The sequence below is a fragment of the Xyrauchen texanus genome, chromosome 21 (genome assembly GCF_025860055.1).
Source record: "Xyrauchen texanus isolate HMW12.3.18 chromosome 21, RBS_HiC_50CHRs, whole genome shotgun sequence".
Lineage (NCBI taxonomy): Eukaryota > Metazoa > Chordata > Actinopteri > Cypriniformes > Catostomidae > Xyrauchen > Xyrauchen texanus.
The window spans coordinates 37360406-37376931 of record NC_068296.1 but is presented as its reverse complement, the minus strand read 5'-3'; the positions used below and the strand labels follow the sequence as shown (position 1 = coordinate 37376931).

General features: G+C 43.4%; 1 protein-coding gene across 1 annotated transcript; it reads right to left on the bottom strand.

Annotated features, from left to right (window-relative positions):
- Nucleotides 1–6243: 6243 nt before the first annotated feature.
- LOC127661207 (E3 ubiquitin-protein ligase TRIM16-like) lies at nt 6244–14268 on the bottom strand. The gene is made up of 6 exons (XM_052151813.1): nt 13657–14268; nt 13356–13451; nt 13026–13259; nt 12717–12864; nt 12500–12547; nt 6244–6773 (listed from the first exon to the last, which is right to left on the bottom strand). Exons 1-6 carry the CDS (start codon nt 14239–14241, stop codon nt 6244–6246), a joined length of 1641 nt encoding a protein of 546 aa, XP_052007773.1. The 5' UTR covers nt 14242–14268.
- Between the last annotated feature and the right edge of the window lie 2258 nt (nt 14269–16526).

Below are 16526 nucleotides of genomic sequence, written 5' to 3'. Positions count from 1 at the left end.
TCACTAATTTGTGTATTTGAACAGGCTTTACTTTTTCAGTTCCAAGAATATGGCCTATTGTAATGAGCAATTCACATTTCTTTAGGGCCAGGAATAAATTAATAACATTTTTACATTATTTAATGTGTAAGGCTCCAGTAAAATTAAGATAATTATTCCCTCACAAATAAATCTCTCAATGAGTAAAATCGGCTCCATTATTATGGACTACTAAGAACAAGTACATTTATACTTTTAATGATTAATTTCCCTGGTTCTGTAGGGTGTCATGTTCCTGCCCTTCTGCATGACACTTCCTCATTCTAACGTCCGTTGTAACAAAGCTAAAGGCACATCTCTTCACCTGAAACAAGATGCTAATAAATGCTAGATAAATAATAGATGATGATGATGATAATGATTATTATAATAATAATTATTATTATTACCATTATTAATTTAATATCCTATCATTATTTTACAGGTCTTCATCTGTTGCAAAAGATTTCCTCATTTGGCTGGTTTGGAAGGACCGAGTGTCAGCATTACAGGAAAGGCACAGATGGCTGAAAGCTGGTTAATGACACAAGTGTCTATATGCATTAATCAGTGTCATAGTTGAATAGGGCATATACATACTCAATCCAACACACACATGTGTGAGCACAACAGATAAACAGGATATCTGACAAGGAAGAGCAGAAGGGGTTTTACTTAATTTCTTTACCAGAGGCAGATGAAATACAATACAAGTACCAGAGTTTAGTTAAACATGAACGTTTCTGAGTGTCCATGGAAAAGTGCAAAACCAAACTAACTGGCTACTAGTTAATCCTGTTTGACTATGTAGGTCTATGTAGGACACGTGCTGAATAAATTCTTGAAACTGCAAATAATAAGTAAGGGATTATGTAGAGCAAGGCGGTTGTTATAGCGAATACAACCCCGACAGGCTGATCAGGAGGAAGCGGAGGGGTCTTGAATCAGCCTGAATGGGTTGTATTCACTATAACAACTGCCTCGCTCTACATTATCCCGCTTATTACATGGCTACCTACCAAATAAATAAATAATTTGACACAAAATATTGATTTAAAAAGGAGTTTATTGATTTAAAAACGATTGTATAGCTTCTGCTAAAGAAAATAGTCTGTTCCGTCTCTACGGTTAGAATCCTGCGTGTCCATGGCAATGTTCTGCTTTGCATGGCAACGGTGTGTTATCCTTAGAGTAAATTTTATATATGTTTATTACAAGCCATGTAATAAACCTATATAAAATGTACTCTATATTACAAGTGACAATTTTTTTATAGGAATAGTGCAACCAAAATGGAAATTCGTTCATTATTTACTTCCCATGTCACTCCAAACATGTATGCCTCTGTTTCATGGAACACAACACCGTGAGAAGATCGACAAAGCCCTTAAGACCACCGTAGAGTAAAAGCTGTAATAATTTATCAGTTAATTATTATTATTATATAATATATAATATTATTATTTTATTTTATTTTTTCATCTTTATTACTTTTAATATCTAAATAATTGCCAAGTGAAATCAACATTAAAGTGTTTGCAACATGCTCCTAATTTATATACCCCTTTACTGTTAAAGCTGCTCACCAAGGCTCTCTCAATTTTAAATGGACTCTATCCTTGACTGCCCATGAAACCGGAGTTTACAGCTCTTTCTGTTGAATGTTTTTTCTCACTCTTGTGTGCATGAAGCTGGAACTATTTGGCTCCAAAATGCAGATCTCAGCTCCTCTGCAGCCAGTTATTTCTTTTTTTTAATGCTGTAACAAAACTTTGTTCTGTTGTTCCATTTGTTCCTGTTTTAATAAAACTTTTAAAGCCTGTTGTGTAGTTGTATTGTCATTTTGTTTAGTCTTTCCCTAAAGACTATGACCCAAAAAAATGTGTTTGTATGGTAAAAATCACAAAAAATCTTTCATATTTAAATAGTGTCTTAACTTGGTAACTTGATGGTAATAAAATTACAGACATGCGACGTCGAGACTACGTTGTCAGATGGTAAGTCATGAAATTATCAAAACGTCACGTAACTGGGACCTAGTTGGTTATTTTGTTACCTTAGGAGACCGTAATGACGACGTTGTCAGTTGGTTATTTGATGGTAATAAAATTACTGACATGCGACGTCGAGACAACGTTGTCAGATGGTAAGTCATGAAATTACCAAAACTTCACGTAACTGGGACCTAGTTGGTTATTTTGTTACCTTAGGAGACCGTAATGACGACGTTGTCAGTTGGTAATTTGATGGTAATAAAATTACTGACATGCGACGTCGAGACTATGTTGTCAGTTGGTATGTCATGAAATTACCAAAAAGTACGACTAGATTACGTAACTGCGATGTCGTGTGTTAGCTGGGTAGGAGCATTGGGATAAACAATGTTTCACTTTTAACTTTCTCTAAAGTAAAGTGACTGATTAATTGTTACCAGTTTCCATGCCTGATTCTGGCACATCTTTGCTACCCTCAAAGTGTATATTTACTACAAACTAATATCACAAAACAAGTCACACATACATTTTATGCTAATGCTTATTGGTTATCCTTAGAGAAAACAACGCCTGATAAAAAAGAAAATTATGCTCTGAACAGGACTTGATCTATGGTCTCCAGTGTGAGAAGCGAATGCGTTAACCACAAGGCTAGAGTATACAACATGATCATTAGAAATGATTTGCTTTATTTTTGCTGTCTTTCCTGCTATCTGCTGTTAACTCGCCACTAAGTAACGTAAGTTGATGTCAGCTCCTCCCCTACCTGCTGCATATTCAACAGAGAGGAAGAATCGGAGTCGCCCATAGGCTACCGACAGCAAAGAAACTTATTCTATAGGCTAGATTATGCCTATGTCTATTTTTACAGGCTGTATGCAGTATGTGCAAAGCCAAAACACAATGAAATAAGGCAACTTATGATTTCGGGGGTTTACATAGGCTATTGTCCGGTTTCATATTTGTCAGTCAACTTTTCAAAATACATTCGGGGCTACACTCAAAACATTCGGGGCTGAAGCCCCGGCAAAATCGGCTGCCGCCGCCTCTGGTCTGGTTCATCTTCTTCAGACCAAAAGCAGGAACTTAAATCAGCTGAACCTGTAGTTAGAACTGTAAAAAGTGGACCAATGAAGCAGAGCTGGAACTACAATCCTGCTTTTACTGCACTGATTGGAGAGTTGTTGAAGCTGCAGACACCAATCTGGACAAGCTCAGATACTGTGGCATCATTGTGGCATGGGGGGTGTGGTCATATGTCTGTCTGCGGGAGAGGGAGAGCGGTAAGGCTCGTCACCTGGGTTGTGATTACTCTAACACCTGTCTCTCATTACAGTGATGTTGGAGGGAGACCTGATAAGGCATGCCAGAACATCAGAGTGAGACAGAATGGTGTCTGAGTGTCTGCTCCAAGTCCTGCTCCAGGCACAAGCGGAGAACCGGCAGGCGTTTCGGAGCCTGATTGCCAGAGAGGGGGCTGGTGCTGCAACCTCCCCCCTCCGGAGCCCACCCCACCCATGACCCTGATGAAGATGGGGCCGGATGATGACCTGGAGGCCGTGAAGTTAGCAGCACAGCAGCATCCCCCCACCAGCCTCCTTAACTACCACCATCTGAAGAAGGCCATTCAGCAACGGTTTGGTCATAGCCCCGAGCAGAGTTGTCAGCTCTTCAGATCCCTGACCTTCAGGAAGCACGGCCGCCCGTTCGCTTTTGCGCAACAGCTCCATGATGCCTGCCGGAAATGGTTGCTGGCGGAGGGAACCCACAGCGCCGTGGACATCGTAGATCTGGTGGTACTGGAGCGATTTGTTTCCCAGCTTCCTCAAGGAATGTCTGAGTGGGTCCAATGCCACTGCCCAGCTTCGCTGTAAGAGGCCCTTCAGCTGGCAGAGGACTACATGGCGGTGTGTCCAGGAGGCAGCGAAGCAGTGTTTTTTCTTCTCTCTCTCTCTCCACCCCCTGTGTCAAATTTTTCTCCCCCCTCCCAGTCCCGCCTGTTTCTGGCTCCCAGGAAGTGGGGAGGAGCCCCACCCAAACACCTTCCTTCATTCAGGGGACCCCTCACTTTGTCTGTCTCTACTATTCCCCCTGTCTCCCTCCGCTCTCCTCCCCAGGTTGGCGAGACTGCCCTCATGAGTGTGGAAGGAAAGACTGGGCCGGTCTGTTGTAGATGTGGGAAAGCCGGGCACTGCCAGGATCGATGCCTGGTGATGCAGGTGGGGACACTGATCCAGTTCCCTGACGCACCACAGGCCGCCCCTGATCAGGCAGGGGTGTATCGGGAACTGGTAAGAGTAAAAGGGTATACATATCAAACTTTGGTGGATTTGGATTGTTCCCAAACCTCTATAAACAAACACTTGGTGCAAGGTGGGGCATTGGGTAAGAATAGATGGGTGAGGATGAGGTGTGTGCATGGTGACATTCACAAGTATCCGGTGGTTACCATTGAGATACGAATCGGGAGAAAAAGTCATAGAGTCGAGGCCGTGGTTAATTCCCACCTCACCCATCCACTAATTCTGGGAACAAATTTGTCTGAATTAAAACATTTATTGAGGGTAATACACATGGATGGGTCCTGTAAAGTGGCGTCACAGTGTGTGACATGCGACGCGATGGATACCCTTGTGTGTGAAACAGAAAATAAACACTCACCACAACTGTTTGCTGTCCCCTGACTTCTCCATTGCCCATGAGCTCAGATCTATCACAATCATATATCAATTTCTGTGAGGATATGTACTGTTAATATATGGAATTTTCTCAATTTATTCCTAACCCACTTTTACATCACAAGCATTATTAGACTATTCGGATGAACAGGTTTTTAGTCAGTCATTATCTGATATCATGTTATCATGTTGCAGCTGTATTTTTTATTTAATCATTTATTCTATTTTATATCTACAATAATTTAGATTCCTAATTTAATGGGGGGCATCTCACTGTTACCGATTAAAGCTGTATGACAGTATTACTGATATAATCTCTATACACTCACCTAAAGGATTATTAGGAACACCTGTTCAATTTCTCATTAATGCAATTATCTAATCAACCAATCACATGTCAGTTGCATGTGTCAGTTCAATGCATTTAGGGGTGTGGTCCTGGTCAAGACAATCTCCTGAACTCCAAACTGAATATCAGAATGGGAAAGAAAGGTGATTTAAGCAATTTTGAGCGTGGCATGGTTGTTGGTGCCAGACGGGCCGGTCTGAGTATTTCACAATCTGCTCAGTTACTGGGATTTTCGCGCACAACCATATCTAGGGTTTACAAAGAATGGTGTGAAAAGGGAAAAACATCCAGTATGCAGCAGTCCTGTGGGCGAAAATGCCTTGTTGATGCTAGAGGTCAGAGGAGAATGGGCCGACTGATTCAAGCTGATAGAAGAGCAACTTTGCCTGAAATAACCACTCGTTACAACTGAGGTATGCAGCAAAGCATTTGTGAAGCCACAACATGCACAACCTTGAGGCGGATGGGCTACAACAGCAGAAGACCCCACCGGGTACCACTCATCTCCACTACAAATAGGAAAAAGAGGCTACAATTTGCAAGAGCTCACTAAAATTGGACAGTTGAAGACTGGAAAAATGTTGCCTGGTCTGATGAGTCTCGATTTCTGTTGAGACATTCAGATGGTAGAGTAAGAATTTGGCGTAAACAGAATGAGAACATGGATCCATCATGCCTTGTTACCACTGTGCAGGCTGGTGGTGGTGGTGTAATGGTGTGGGGGGATGTTTTCTTGGCACACTTTAGGCCCCTTAGTGCCAATTGGGCATCTTGCCACGGCCTACCTGAGCATTGTTTCTGACCATGTCCATCCCTTTATGGCCACCATGTACCCATCCTCTGATGGCTACTTCCAGCAGGATAATGCACCATGTCACAAAGCTCGAATCATTTCAAATTGGTTTCTTGAACATGACAATGAGTTCACTGTACTAAAATGGCCCCCACAGTCACCAGATCTCAACCCAATAGAGCATCTTTGGGATGTGGTGGAACGGGAGCTTCGTGCCCTGGATGTGCATCCCACAAATCTCCATCAACTGCAAGATGCTATCCTATCAATATGGGCCAAAATTTCTAAAGAATGCTTTCAGCACCTTGTTGAATCAATGCCACGTAGAATTAAGGCAGTTCTGAAGGCGAAAGGGGGTCAAACACAGTATTAGTATGGTGTTCCTAATAATCCTTTAGGTGAGTGTATAATCTATATTGCTACATCACGGAGTTTCACAGATCCTTTATAAACACTAAACCCAGGATATAGAGGTTGAGTGAAGGTGGTCTGGACTCTGTGGATGAGAGTCATTCTGTCAGAGACACTGTAGAAGCACAAAGTTCCTGCACTGTTATCCACATACACTCCTATTCTGCATGAGCTGGAGGGTACAGGGAGTTCAGTGTGTTTGTTATTGTGCCTGAATGAGTAACTGGAGGAAGAACAGAACAAACTCCAAGACTGATCATTATATCCAAATCCACACTCATTTATCCTTCCATTCCTGCCGATGCTCTTATATGACACTGATATAAACACACCTACAAGCCCACTCCACTCAGTCTCCCAATAACAGCGTCCACACACACTCTCTCTACACAACACTTGAAACCAATCAAATCTGTCTGGATGATCAGGATACTGCTGGACTGTGTCAGTGTAAGAAGCCACTCTGTTCCCATCTGACAGACAGAGGTGTTTATTCACTGTGTTTGGATCCAGAGTGAACTGATGGAAATCTGATGGAGATGAAACACAGAATTAGTCAATATGAATTTTAAACAAAGATATTTATGTATCTGAAATGTATGTAACATTAACATGCCATATATTGAGTACTGTGTTTAGCATGATAAACAAATGATCTGAAAAATATTATACATATTTTCATCAGAATCACTGGAAATGTTATACATCATTGGAAAGCATCAATAGCATTTCATCTTTCCAACGACACCCAGAATAAGCTTTTTAAGCACAGAAGTGTAAAAACAAACAGACCCTGAATCACAGACTTTCAAAGAAAGGAAAAAATAAAAATGTTATTATAATACAAATATGTTCATGAAAAAGATTGTAATTCTGACCCAAGTGATCAGAGGCTCTGGCAGCCTTCCACAAGTCATAGAACCATGGTTACATTGTAATGAGGCAGGCGAGGAATAAGGATCTAAATGCAGCTTTATTAACATAAAGATAAACACACTAACTCAGAATATTTAGAAAACCAAAACACAGGGAACCAAGCACAGAGCATTAAACTAAACATACAAAGACTGACAAACTAACCAAGGGAAACAAGGTTTAAATACACAAAGGAAAACAGGGAACACCTGGGGAAACAATCAGGGAATGAGGAACACCTGGGGAAACAATCAAGGAGAATCAATCATGAAAAATAAAACTACAAAGGACCACAAAACTAACACAGGAAACAGGAACAGGAATATCTAGGTTACGTATGTAACCTCCGTTCCCTGATGGAGGACACAAGGGGTCTCTCTTGAGCGCCGAATATTCCTCTGATCTATGAAAAAAGGCCAATGAGAAGTAGGCAGACAGTCTTTGCATACCCCGCCCCCGGACATACGGGTATAAAAGCGGGGAATTACGTCGAGTTCATTCAGGAGGAGGAGGAGCCAGAAATGGTCCGGCCACCACAGTGGCTCGGCTCAGCGACGTGGCCTGGAGGACACAACGCCTCATTCCCTCCATTACGGAATGGAGGTTACATATGTAACCTAGATGTTCCCCGTCTATCGCTCACTTCGACGTTGTGTCGAAGAAGCTACACTAGGGGTCCAAGCCGTGTACGTGCACAGCTGACACAGGAGCGGGCAGGTATTTCAGCTGTGTCAGACTGCACATACCCTTCCCCAATGCCCCATAAAAGTTGGCGGAATCTTTCTGGTTACCCTAAACAGTGGAACAAGGTGATGCTTACCAACCTGGGAACGGGCAGAGCCTCTTTTCTCTCTGTTTCTCGCATAGAGCGAAAATGGCTGGGGCCCTTACATGCATCGTGGGAAGGGGGTCCTACCCAGTTTCCTATTCTTTCAGGGGGAATAGACCCTGTGGAGACCACACCTGCCCAGGAAGGGGGAGGAAAATGTGGCGAAATACATCACATGGGCCACTCAAGTCGCATGTGGGAAAATGGCGCGGTGGTAGATCCAGCCTCAAGGAGGGGGTAGTTGCTACAACACGGTGACCGGAGGGCAGCTGGAACTGCCTAAGGGAGACACGGGTCCACTCGTAAGGGGAGCGTACCACGGAAAATACACACAGGAGGAGTCCACTCAGGAGTCCCGGCCTGTGGAGCACCTATTCCAGTACAGGGTAGATTTGAGTACCCGCAGTGGATTGGGTCAGCGAATTCTTCCGCTGAATTGCGGACCCACAGGGCTAGGGAAAGGGCGCTAGGTGCATGCGATCCACCCAGTCAGTCCGTGAGCATGTACCAAGTTCTACCAGCTCAGACCTGAGAAAACACGGGACGATACTGACTCAACCCTGAGATTGTAAAACCTCGCAAAGGTATTAGGTGTTGCCCAATCCACTGCTCTACATATGTCTGCCAGGGAGGTGCCTCTGGCCAGTGCCCATGAGGACGCAACATCTCCTTGTTGAGTGTGCTCGGACCTGCAAGGGGGGGGCACGGCCTGGGTGTGATAAGCCAATGAAATGGCATCCACTACCCAGTGGGAAAGCCTCTGTTTGGAGACAGCGTTCCCTTTCCGCTGTCCACCAAAGCAGACAACGAGCTGCTCAGAACATCTAAAGCATGCATACGGTCCAAGTAGGTACGCAAAGCACAAACCGGACACAGCAACAAAGGGGCTGGGTCTGCCTCCTTCCTGGGCAGCACTTGCAGGTTCACTACCTGGTCTCTGAAGGGCGTGATAGGAACCTTGGGCACGTAGTCCGGTCGCAGTCTTAGGATCACATGTGTGTCTGCCGGACCAAATTCCAGGCAAGTGTTGCTGACGGAGAATGCTTGCAAGTCTCTGACCCTCTTGATGAAGTCGTGCGTGATCAGCAGGGCAGTCTTTAGAGAGGGCCCTGAGTCCAACTGATTCTAGCGGCTCGAAGGGGGGTCTCTGAAGGCCCGAGAGGACCACTGAGAGTTCCCAAGAGGGGAACAGGCTTTAACCTCCGGGTGCCTCTTAGGAACCTGATGATTAAGTCATGCTTACCCAAAGACTTGCCATCTACTGCGTCGTGGTGGGCCGCAATAGCAGCAACATACACCTTCAAGGTGGAAGGGGACAGCCTCCCCTTCCAGCCTCTCCTGCAGGAATAAGAGCACTGACCTAACTGCGCACCTCTGTGGGTCTTCAGCCTGGGAAGAGCACCAATTTGCGAACAAGTGCCACTTCAGGGCGTAAAGTTGACTGGTAGGCCTGGCTTGGTTGATTGTGTCTACGACGGTAAGTGGTAGACCAGCTAGACCTTACACGTCCCGTCCAGGGACCAGACGTGGAGGTTCCAGAGGTCTGAGTGTGGATGCCAGAGCATGCCCCATCCCTGAGAAAGAAGGTCTTTCCTCAAGGGAATTTGCCAGGGAGGGTCTATCGAGAGCAGTACGAGGTCCGAGAACCAGGCCCGGGTGGACCAGAAGGGAGCCACTAGGGTGACATGTTCCTCGTCCTCCCTGACCTTGCACAGCACCTGTGCAAGAAGGCTCACTGGGGGAAATGCGTACTTGTGCAGCCCGAGGGCCAGCTGTGTGTCAGTGCGTCTGCCCCGAGGGGAGCCTCTGTTCGGGCATACCAGTGCGGGCAGTGGGAGCTTTCTCGGGAGGAAAACAGATCTACCTGGGCCTTGCCGAATCATTCCCAAATCAGCTGGACCAACTGGGGGTGAAGCCTCCACTCTCCATCGGGCAAGCGTTGTCGTGACAGCACGTCCACTACCACATTGAGGTTGCCGGGGATGTGAGTGGCACACAGCGACTTGAGTCATTGCTGGCTCCAAAGGAGGAGACGACGGGCGAGTTGTGACATGTGGTGGGAGCATGCAACGCCTTGTCTGACCTGATTAGGACAAATTTGTCTCTAACTAACGGGAGAAACTTCCGCAGGGCAAAGAAAACAGTCAGTAACTCTAGGTCTCAATTGATGTGCCAGCACAGTGGGGCCCCTTTCCAACGGCCCGTGGCTGCGTGCCCGTTGCACACGGTGCCCCAACCAAATCTGGAGGCATCGGTCGTGACCAGGACGCATCGGGACACCTGCGGCAAGGGTACTCCTGCCCGCAGAAAGCCGAGGTCTGTCCAGGGTTTGAATGTTTGGCAGCAGGCAGGGGTGACCATCACACGGTGGGGGTCCGTGAGACGGGGGGCGTCTACTTCCTGCGGGGTGCTCGACGCACGGGCTGAGAGCTGGGCCCGGATTGAGGTGGAGCAGGGCGTTTCTTCCACGCAGGAGGACGCCCTCGGTGAGCAGATGGGGCATGGCCCATGGTGGCAGGTTTGCAGCGGGGCAGGATGTGCAAGATGACATGATCACCGTGGAGAACTGCTGGGCAAAGTCCTCGATGGTGTCGCCAAAGAGGCTGAACTGGGAGACGGGGGCGTTGAGAAAGCGCACTTTGTCGGTCTCACGCATCTCGACCAAGTGTAAACTCGGCATAAGGCTCATCACCTGGGCTGTCATTATCATTAACACCTGTCTCTTGTTATGGTGGAGGGCGACCTGAAAAGGCCAACAAAGATCATCAGTCGGCAGAAAGAGAGGGACTAAAGAGAAACTCTTCATGTGTGTGTACAACTCTACTGGGTGACTAATTTGTGTGTGATTATTTGGCCACTGAGTGCCCTTTTTGTTTGAGTTTTGGGAACGAAGCTGAAGAGTAATAAAATATTCACGTTGAATGATTTTGTCGCCACACAAACACAATAAATCACTTTTTTTAACAATTATTTTAAAAGTAATGTAATTTATTTAGTTTTTTGTTGTTGTTGTTATTTTAAGATACATTACAGTAAGGGGGCCTGGGTAGCTCAGCTAGTATTGATGCTGACAAAAATAGGCAAAAATAAGCACATTTCTCAAGAAAATCTTGAGAAGTTTTTGATGACATTATGATTTTCGCATAAAGTCTATTTTTTAGATAAAGGCTATTCCATGCATTACTGTTTTGAAAAAAGAATCTTCAACCACAGGACAGATAGGGAAGTGGATGGTCAAATGAAAACAAAAAGGCAAGTAAATCACAGTCTCTTGTTTGAGAAACAGACTCCACACAGGTCCTAAACTAGCAGCTTCTAAATGCCAAAGACCTTCACTGCTGCAAGAGATTCACCTCTAAACTACATAATGTGCTTTGTGACTGAATCACATTCCTATTTCAGGTTCATTCTCTATTCTCTATATTCCTATTTCAGGTTCTATCATAGAGGAAATGTATCCTCTATGATATTGCAGCAATTATCCAGATATGGAATGAGATTATTAAGCAAACTGTTATCAACTCCTACATGCCAACTGAATAAAATTATTAAGAAATAAACATATCACACAGTGTTTAATGTGAGATATGACTGTTTAAAATTAAGACAAGTTTGATCAGTGGATAAACGTGTTCAGACAGTTCCCTCATGCCTGAATGAATGGCTCCTTTCCAGAATGAAATGAAATATGCAGAAAACCACAGTATTACAGCTCTTGTATAGTGACAGGGCTGAGAGTCTTGGAGAGGCTAGAGAAGAGAGGGCACCCATGGCAGTTTATGCATGCTGCTTGGATACAATGTGATTTTTCTCCAATGAGGGTGAGGAGGGGGTGGGATAGGTCCACATGGGGGTATATTACACTACAGCACTGATATTATTGTGAGGCAGTGAGCAGAGAGTGTCAATCAATGCATTGGAGGAAACAATGACCATAGTCATATTTTCCCAACAAGCAACCATATTTTTTAAAACAAGTGACCCGTGATTTTTTCAAGCAACTTTAAAAAAGAAGAAGCCCAAAGTTGAGTATTATAAGCCTATAAAATTATAATATATATTTAATGTAATTAATCACTGAGAACAGGTGGTGCTGGCCACTTTGGAAAGACCATGCTCATCCAGGACAAAAAACACAGTTTCCAAGGTAAGGTCGTTATCTACAATGTTGCAGGGATACTGCTTTTGGAACTATTTTCTAAAAGCTGTGCTTACACCACTGCAGGTTCTAGACAAAAGAAAAGAGGAAGTGATGACAGGTGTGATAGGTATTTATACATCATCAGCACATCACAAGATGAAAGCTTTTGTATTAAGTTCTCTGCAAGAAGGGAGATATGGTGATATTCACTCAGTAGTGCTCTCTGGCCTTTTGGAGCTAAGGAAAGAGAACTGAAAAATATTTCGATTTTTTCAGTTACATAAATGCCATTACCTTTTCCAAAATGAAACCTTCTATAATTGTCTTAGCAGACTCATTGTGTGTTTTGTGTTGGTTTCTTTGTGACTTACATTGTAGGAACTCCTCCCTGATCCTCGGAACAATACTGATGTGTGTGACTATGAAAATCAATAGACATAAACAATGTCATTCTCATGTAAAGAGAAAACTTGCCCGTTCAGATTGGATAATTTATGTCTATTCTGACATAATTTTATATGCTCTATAATCTGAGATGATGCATGACTCATTTGTGATATGTAAATGAATGTTCAATGTTTAATCTACCAGAAATCTTTTGAATCTCCTCTTTGCAGAAATGCTCCAGTTTGTCTCTCAGCTGACAGACAGATTGTTTTATATCTTCAACAGAGAGAGGGGAACTGATAGTAATTTTGCCTGTAGATTCTGGAGGTGCAGAGAGAGACTGGAAACACTACAAAACACACAAAATAAAAACAGCTCATCACCTGCACTAGAGTCAAATGATGCTGGTCTTGTTGACTTATCTTTATTGACTCAAGAGCCAGTAGATGTAGTTTTTAACAGCATGTTCTTGTTAGAGAGCACTGTGGTGTTTTTCTAGATCTCTGTTACCTTTAGGAAATGGATGTGATCATCTGTGTGTGAAAGCTGCTCCAGCTCAGCGTCTCTCCTCTTCAGATCAGCGATCTCCTTCTTCAGTCGATGCAAGAGTCCTTCATCTCGACTCACTGCAGCCTTTTCCTGATCTCTTATCAGCTGTATCACCTCAAAGCGATTTCTCTCAATGGAGCGCATCAGCTCAGTAAAGATCCTCTCACTGTCCTCCACTGCTGTCTGTGCAGAGAGCTGTTACACACACATTACAATCACACAGTGAAAGAACTCCAGCACTGGAGGAGAGTCCATACTGAGTCTCGAACTTCTCTTCTGCTCAAAATTCACCTGATGAGACGCCACAGACTCTCTCAGCCGCTGAAGATCTCTCTCTCTCTTCTGGATTCTCTGCTGATATTGTCTCTGGGTCTCTTTCAAGTGTTTCTGTTGAACACAGATATAAAAGTAAACATCAGAAATATTTCATAAAACTACATATCACAAAATGATCCTGTAAACAGTTGAGTCAGATGTTGGAAAGGTTGGTGTGATGTAGTGCTTTGGTTCTGGACTAGTACCTGAAGGTGTTCGGTTGACTTTTCATGCATAAATCATGATTAATACATTAATGTATAATTTGAGTTCAAACCTGTTTCTCTGTCCTCTCTGCTGCAGCTGATACAGTGTCATGGTTTTTATGTTCATTCACCGTACACAGAATACAAATACCCTTTTGGTCAGAGCAACAGAAAACTTCCAACAGTCGACCATGTTGAGAGCAGATCATCTCCTGGAGTCGTCCAGTGGCATCCATCATATTGTGTCTCTTACCTTTAAAGAAACTCTCATGTTGTTCAAGGTGATTTTGACAGTAAGAGTTCAGACACACTAGACAGGACTTGACAGCTTTGTATTTTCTTCCATTACAGACGTCACACTCCACATCTCCAGCTCCAGCATCAACAGGAACATCAGCTTGAAGTTCAGTCTTCTTCAGTTTCTCCACCACTTCAGCCAGCATGGTGTTTTTATTTAAAGCAGGTCTTGTAGTGAAGGTCTGTCTGCACTGAGGGCAGCTGTAGACTCTCTTCTGATCATCCTGATTCCAGCAGTCTGTAATACAGCTCATACAGTAACTGTGTCCACAGGGAATAGTCACTGGATCCTTCAGTAGATCCAGACACACCGGACATTTGAACTGATCCTGAGACCAAGAAATATTGGTTTCTACCATTTTACTGCATGTACACACTGATAGAGAGACACATATAACAGCTTACCACCTCTTGAGTTTAGTTTTTTCTGAACTGAGGTGCTGAAATAGTTTCCTGGTTCCTGGTTTGAGTGACGTATGCAAAACAGGTTTGTCTCTTAGTGATTTGCCTGTGATTTAATACACATTCCTAAATTTTAATAAAAAGACACAATGTGTCAGTCTCACACTGAAAAAGTTACCTGTTAACTATTTTAACAATATTTGCACAAAGAATGAACATGTTATTTTCTTGAAGGCGTTTGCATTAATGTACTGTATCTATTGAATGAGCAACAGTCTAGTTTGTCGGGTTTGGTCAGGCTGAATTCTACATTCTTTCTGAAGCTTGCCTTTATTCTATTGACTGAATCTCTCAAATACTTTTTTTAAGTAAAGCAAAACTCATGTTATATACACCAAATTGAGGCAAAATATTATGACCATAACAGGGGTATCAAATAACGTTGACCATCTCCTAACAAGCTTGAGGTCACAGAATAGTACTGAGACTGCACTATTAAAGGTGACCAATGATATTTTAGTCTCCCTGGATTCTGGCAACGGGGCCATTTTAATCCTTCTAGACCTCAGTGCAGCATATCTTAAGGATAGAACTTTTTCTATCAGCATTGATAATCACTTCTCTTCCCCAACACTGATCACATGTGGCATTCCACAAGGCTCCATGTTGGGTCCTCTGCTTTTTTCTCTTTGTATGCTTCCTTTAGGCTCTATCTTTCAGAAGTACAGTGTAGCTTATCATTGTTATGCTGATGACACTTAATTTTACCTTCCTGTCAGGCCTAACGACTGTTGTTCCATCAGTAATCTCATCTCCTGTCTTGAGGAAGATAAATTATGGATATCTGAAAATAGACATAAACATTCTATTGCTTTTGGCTCTTCATTATGTATCGCTGACATTGAAAAATCAGTGGGGTACTTTGTCTTTAACCATGCACAATAGAGTTAAGAACTTGGATGTCATCTTTGATTCTGACTTATTATTTGAAAAGCAAATAAATGCCGTTGTTAAAGAAGCTTGTTTCATCTAAGGTCCAATGTTAAATGAAAACAGTTTCTCTCACAGAAGGACTTGGAAATAGTGATTCGTGCTCTTATTACATCCCGGCTGGACTACTGCAACGCCTTATATGTGGGTCTGTCTCAATCTTCTTTTTCATGTCTGCAAGTAGTCCAAAATGCAGGAGCTAGAATTCTAACGGGAACCAAGAAAAGAGAGCATATTACCCCTGTTCTCACTTCCCTACATTGGCTTTGAGTTAACTACAGAGTTAAATTCAATGTTAAATTCAGCCCCTCAGTACATTACTGATTTACTTCAACTACATTCTGCACCTAGGTCTCTTGACTCATCAAATCAGTTACTCCTCTCTGTTCCTCGCTCCTGTTTGAAAACCAAAGGTGATCGGGCATTTGTAGTTGCGGCCCAGTTTGTGGAATGCACTCCCATTTGTTGTTAGGTCTTCTTCCTCATTGTCCATATTTAAATCTAGATTGACGACAAATTTTTTTCTCTTTAGCCTATAATGTTGTTTGAGAATTATAGGAGTTTTATGTGTAGGTTTTATAATGTTTTATTTGTTTGTTCTTTTTTAACATTTTGGAAGTTCTATTTAATTCTGGTATTAATGTTGTACAGCACTTTGGTTACAACATTTGTTGTTTTTAAGTGTGCTTTATAAATAACTTGAACAAGGGCACGCATCAGTGTCTGGGTAGATTAGATGGTAAGCGAACATGTGTTGAATAAAGGAAAAATGGGCAGAACTAAGGACCTGAGTAATTTTAAGTAGTGCATCGCACCCTGCTGTGTATGGGACTGCATAGCTGCAGACTGGTCAGTGTGACCATAAAGACCCCGGTCCACCATCGAAGCACCTACTATGGGCACATGGGCATCGGAACTAGACCTTGGAGCAGTGGAAGAAAGTCACCTGGTCCGATGAGTCCTGTTTTCTTTTACATCAAGTGGACAGCCGTGTACATGTGCGCTGTTTACCTGGGGAAGTGATGGCACCAGGATGCACTGTGGGAAGACGACAAGCCGGTGGAGTAAGTGTGATGCTCTGGGCAATGTTCTGCTGCCATTCACGTGGACATCAATTTGACACATCTACCTAAACATCGTTGCAGGCCAGGTACACCCTTTCATGGCAATGGTATTACCTAGTGGCAGTGGCCTCTTTCAGCAGGATAATGTGCCATGGCAGATCTCAATCTGACTGGGCATCCGTTGGATG

What these genes read in the sequence shown, in the direction of transcription:
- LOC127661207 (XM_052151813.1), bottom strand. Translation starts at nt 14,241, where the DNA reads ATGGTAGAAACCAATATTTCTTGGTCTCAGGATCAGTTCAAATGTCCG. An exon ending in CAGAGAGGACAGAGAAACAG is followed by an intron (nt 13,452 to 13,656) that starts GTTTGAACTCAA and finishes TGTGTTCAACAG; the next exon opens with AAACACTTGAAAGAGACCCA. An exon ending in ATCACATCCATTTCCTAAAG is followed by an intron (nt 12,865 to 13,025) that starts GTAACAGAGATC and finishes TGTGTTTTGTAG; the next exon opens with TGTTTCCAGTCTCTCTCTGC.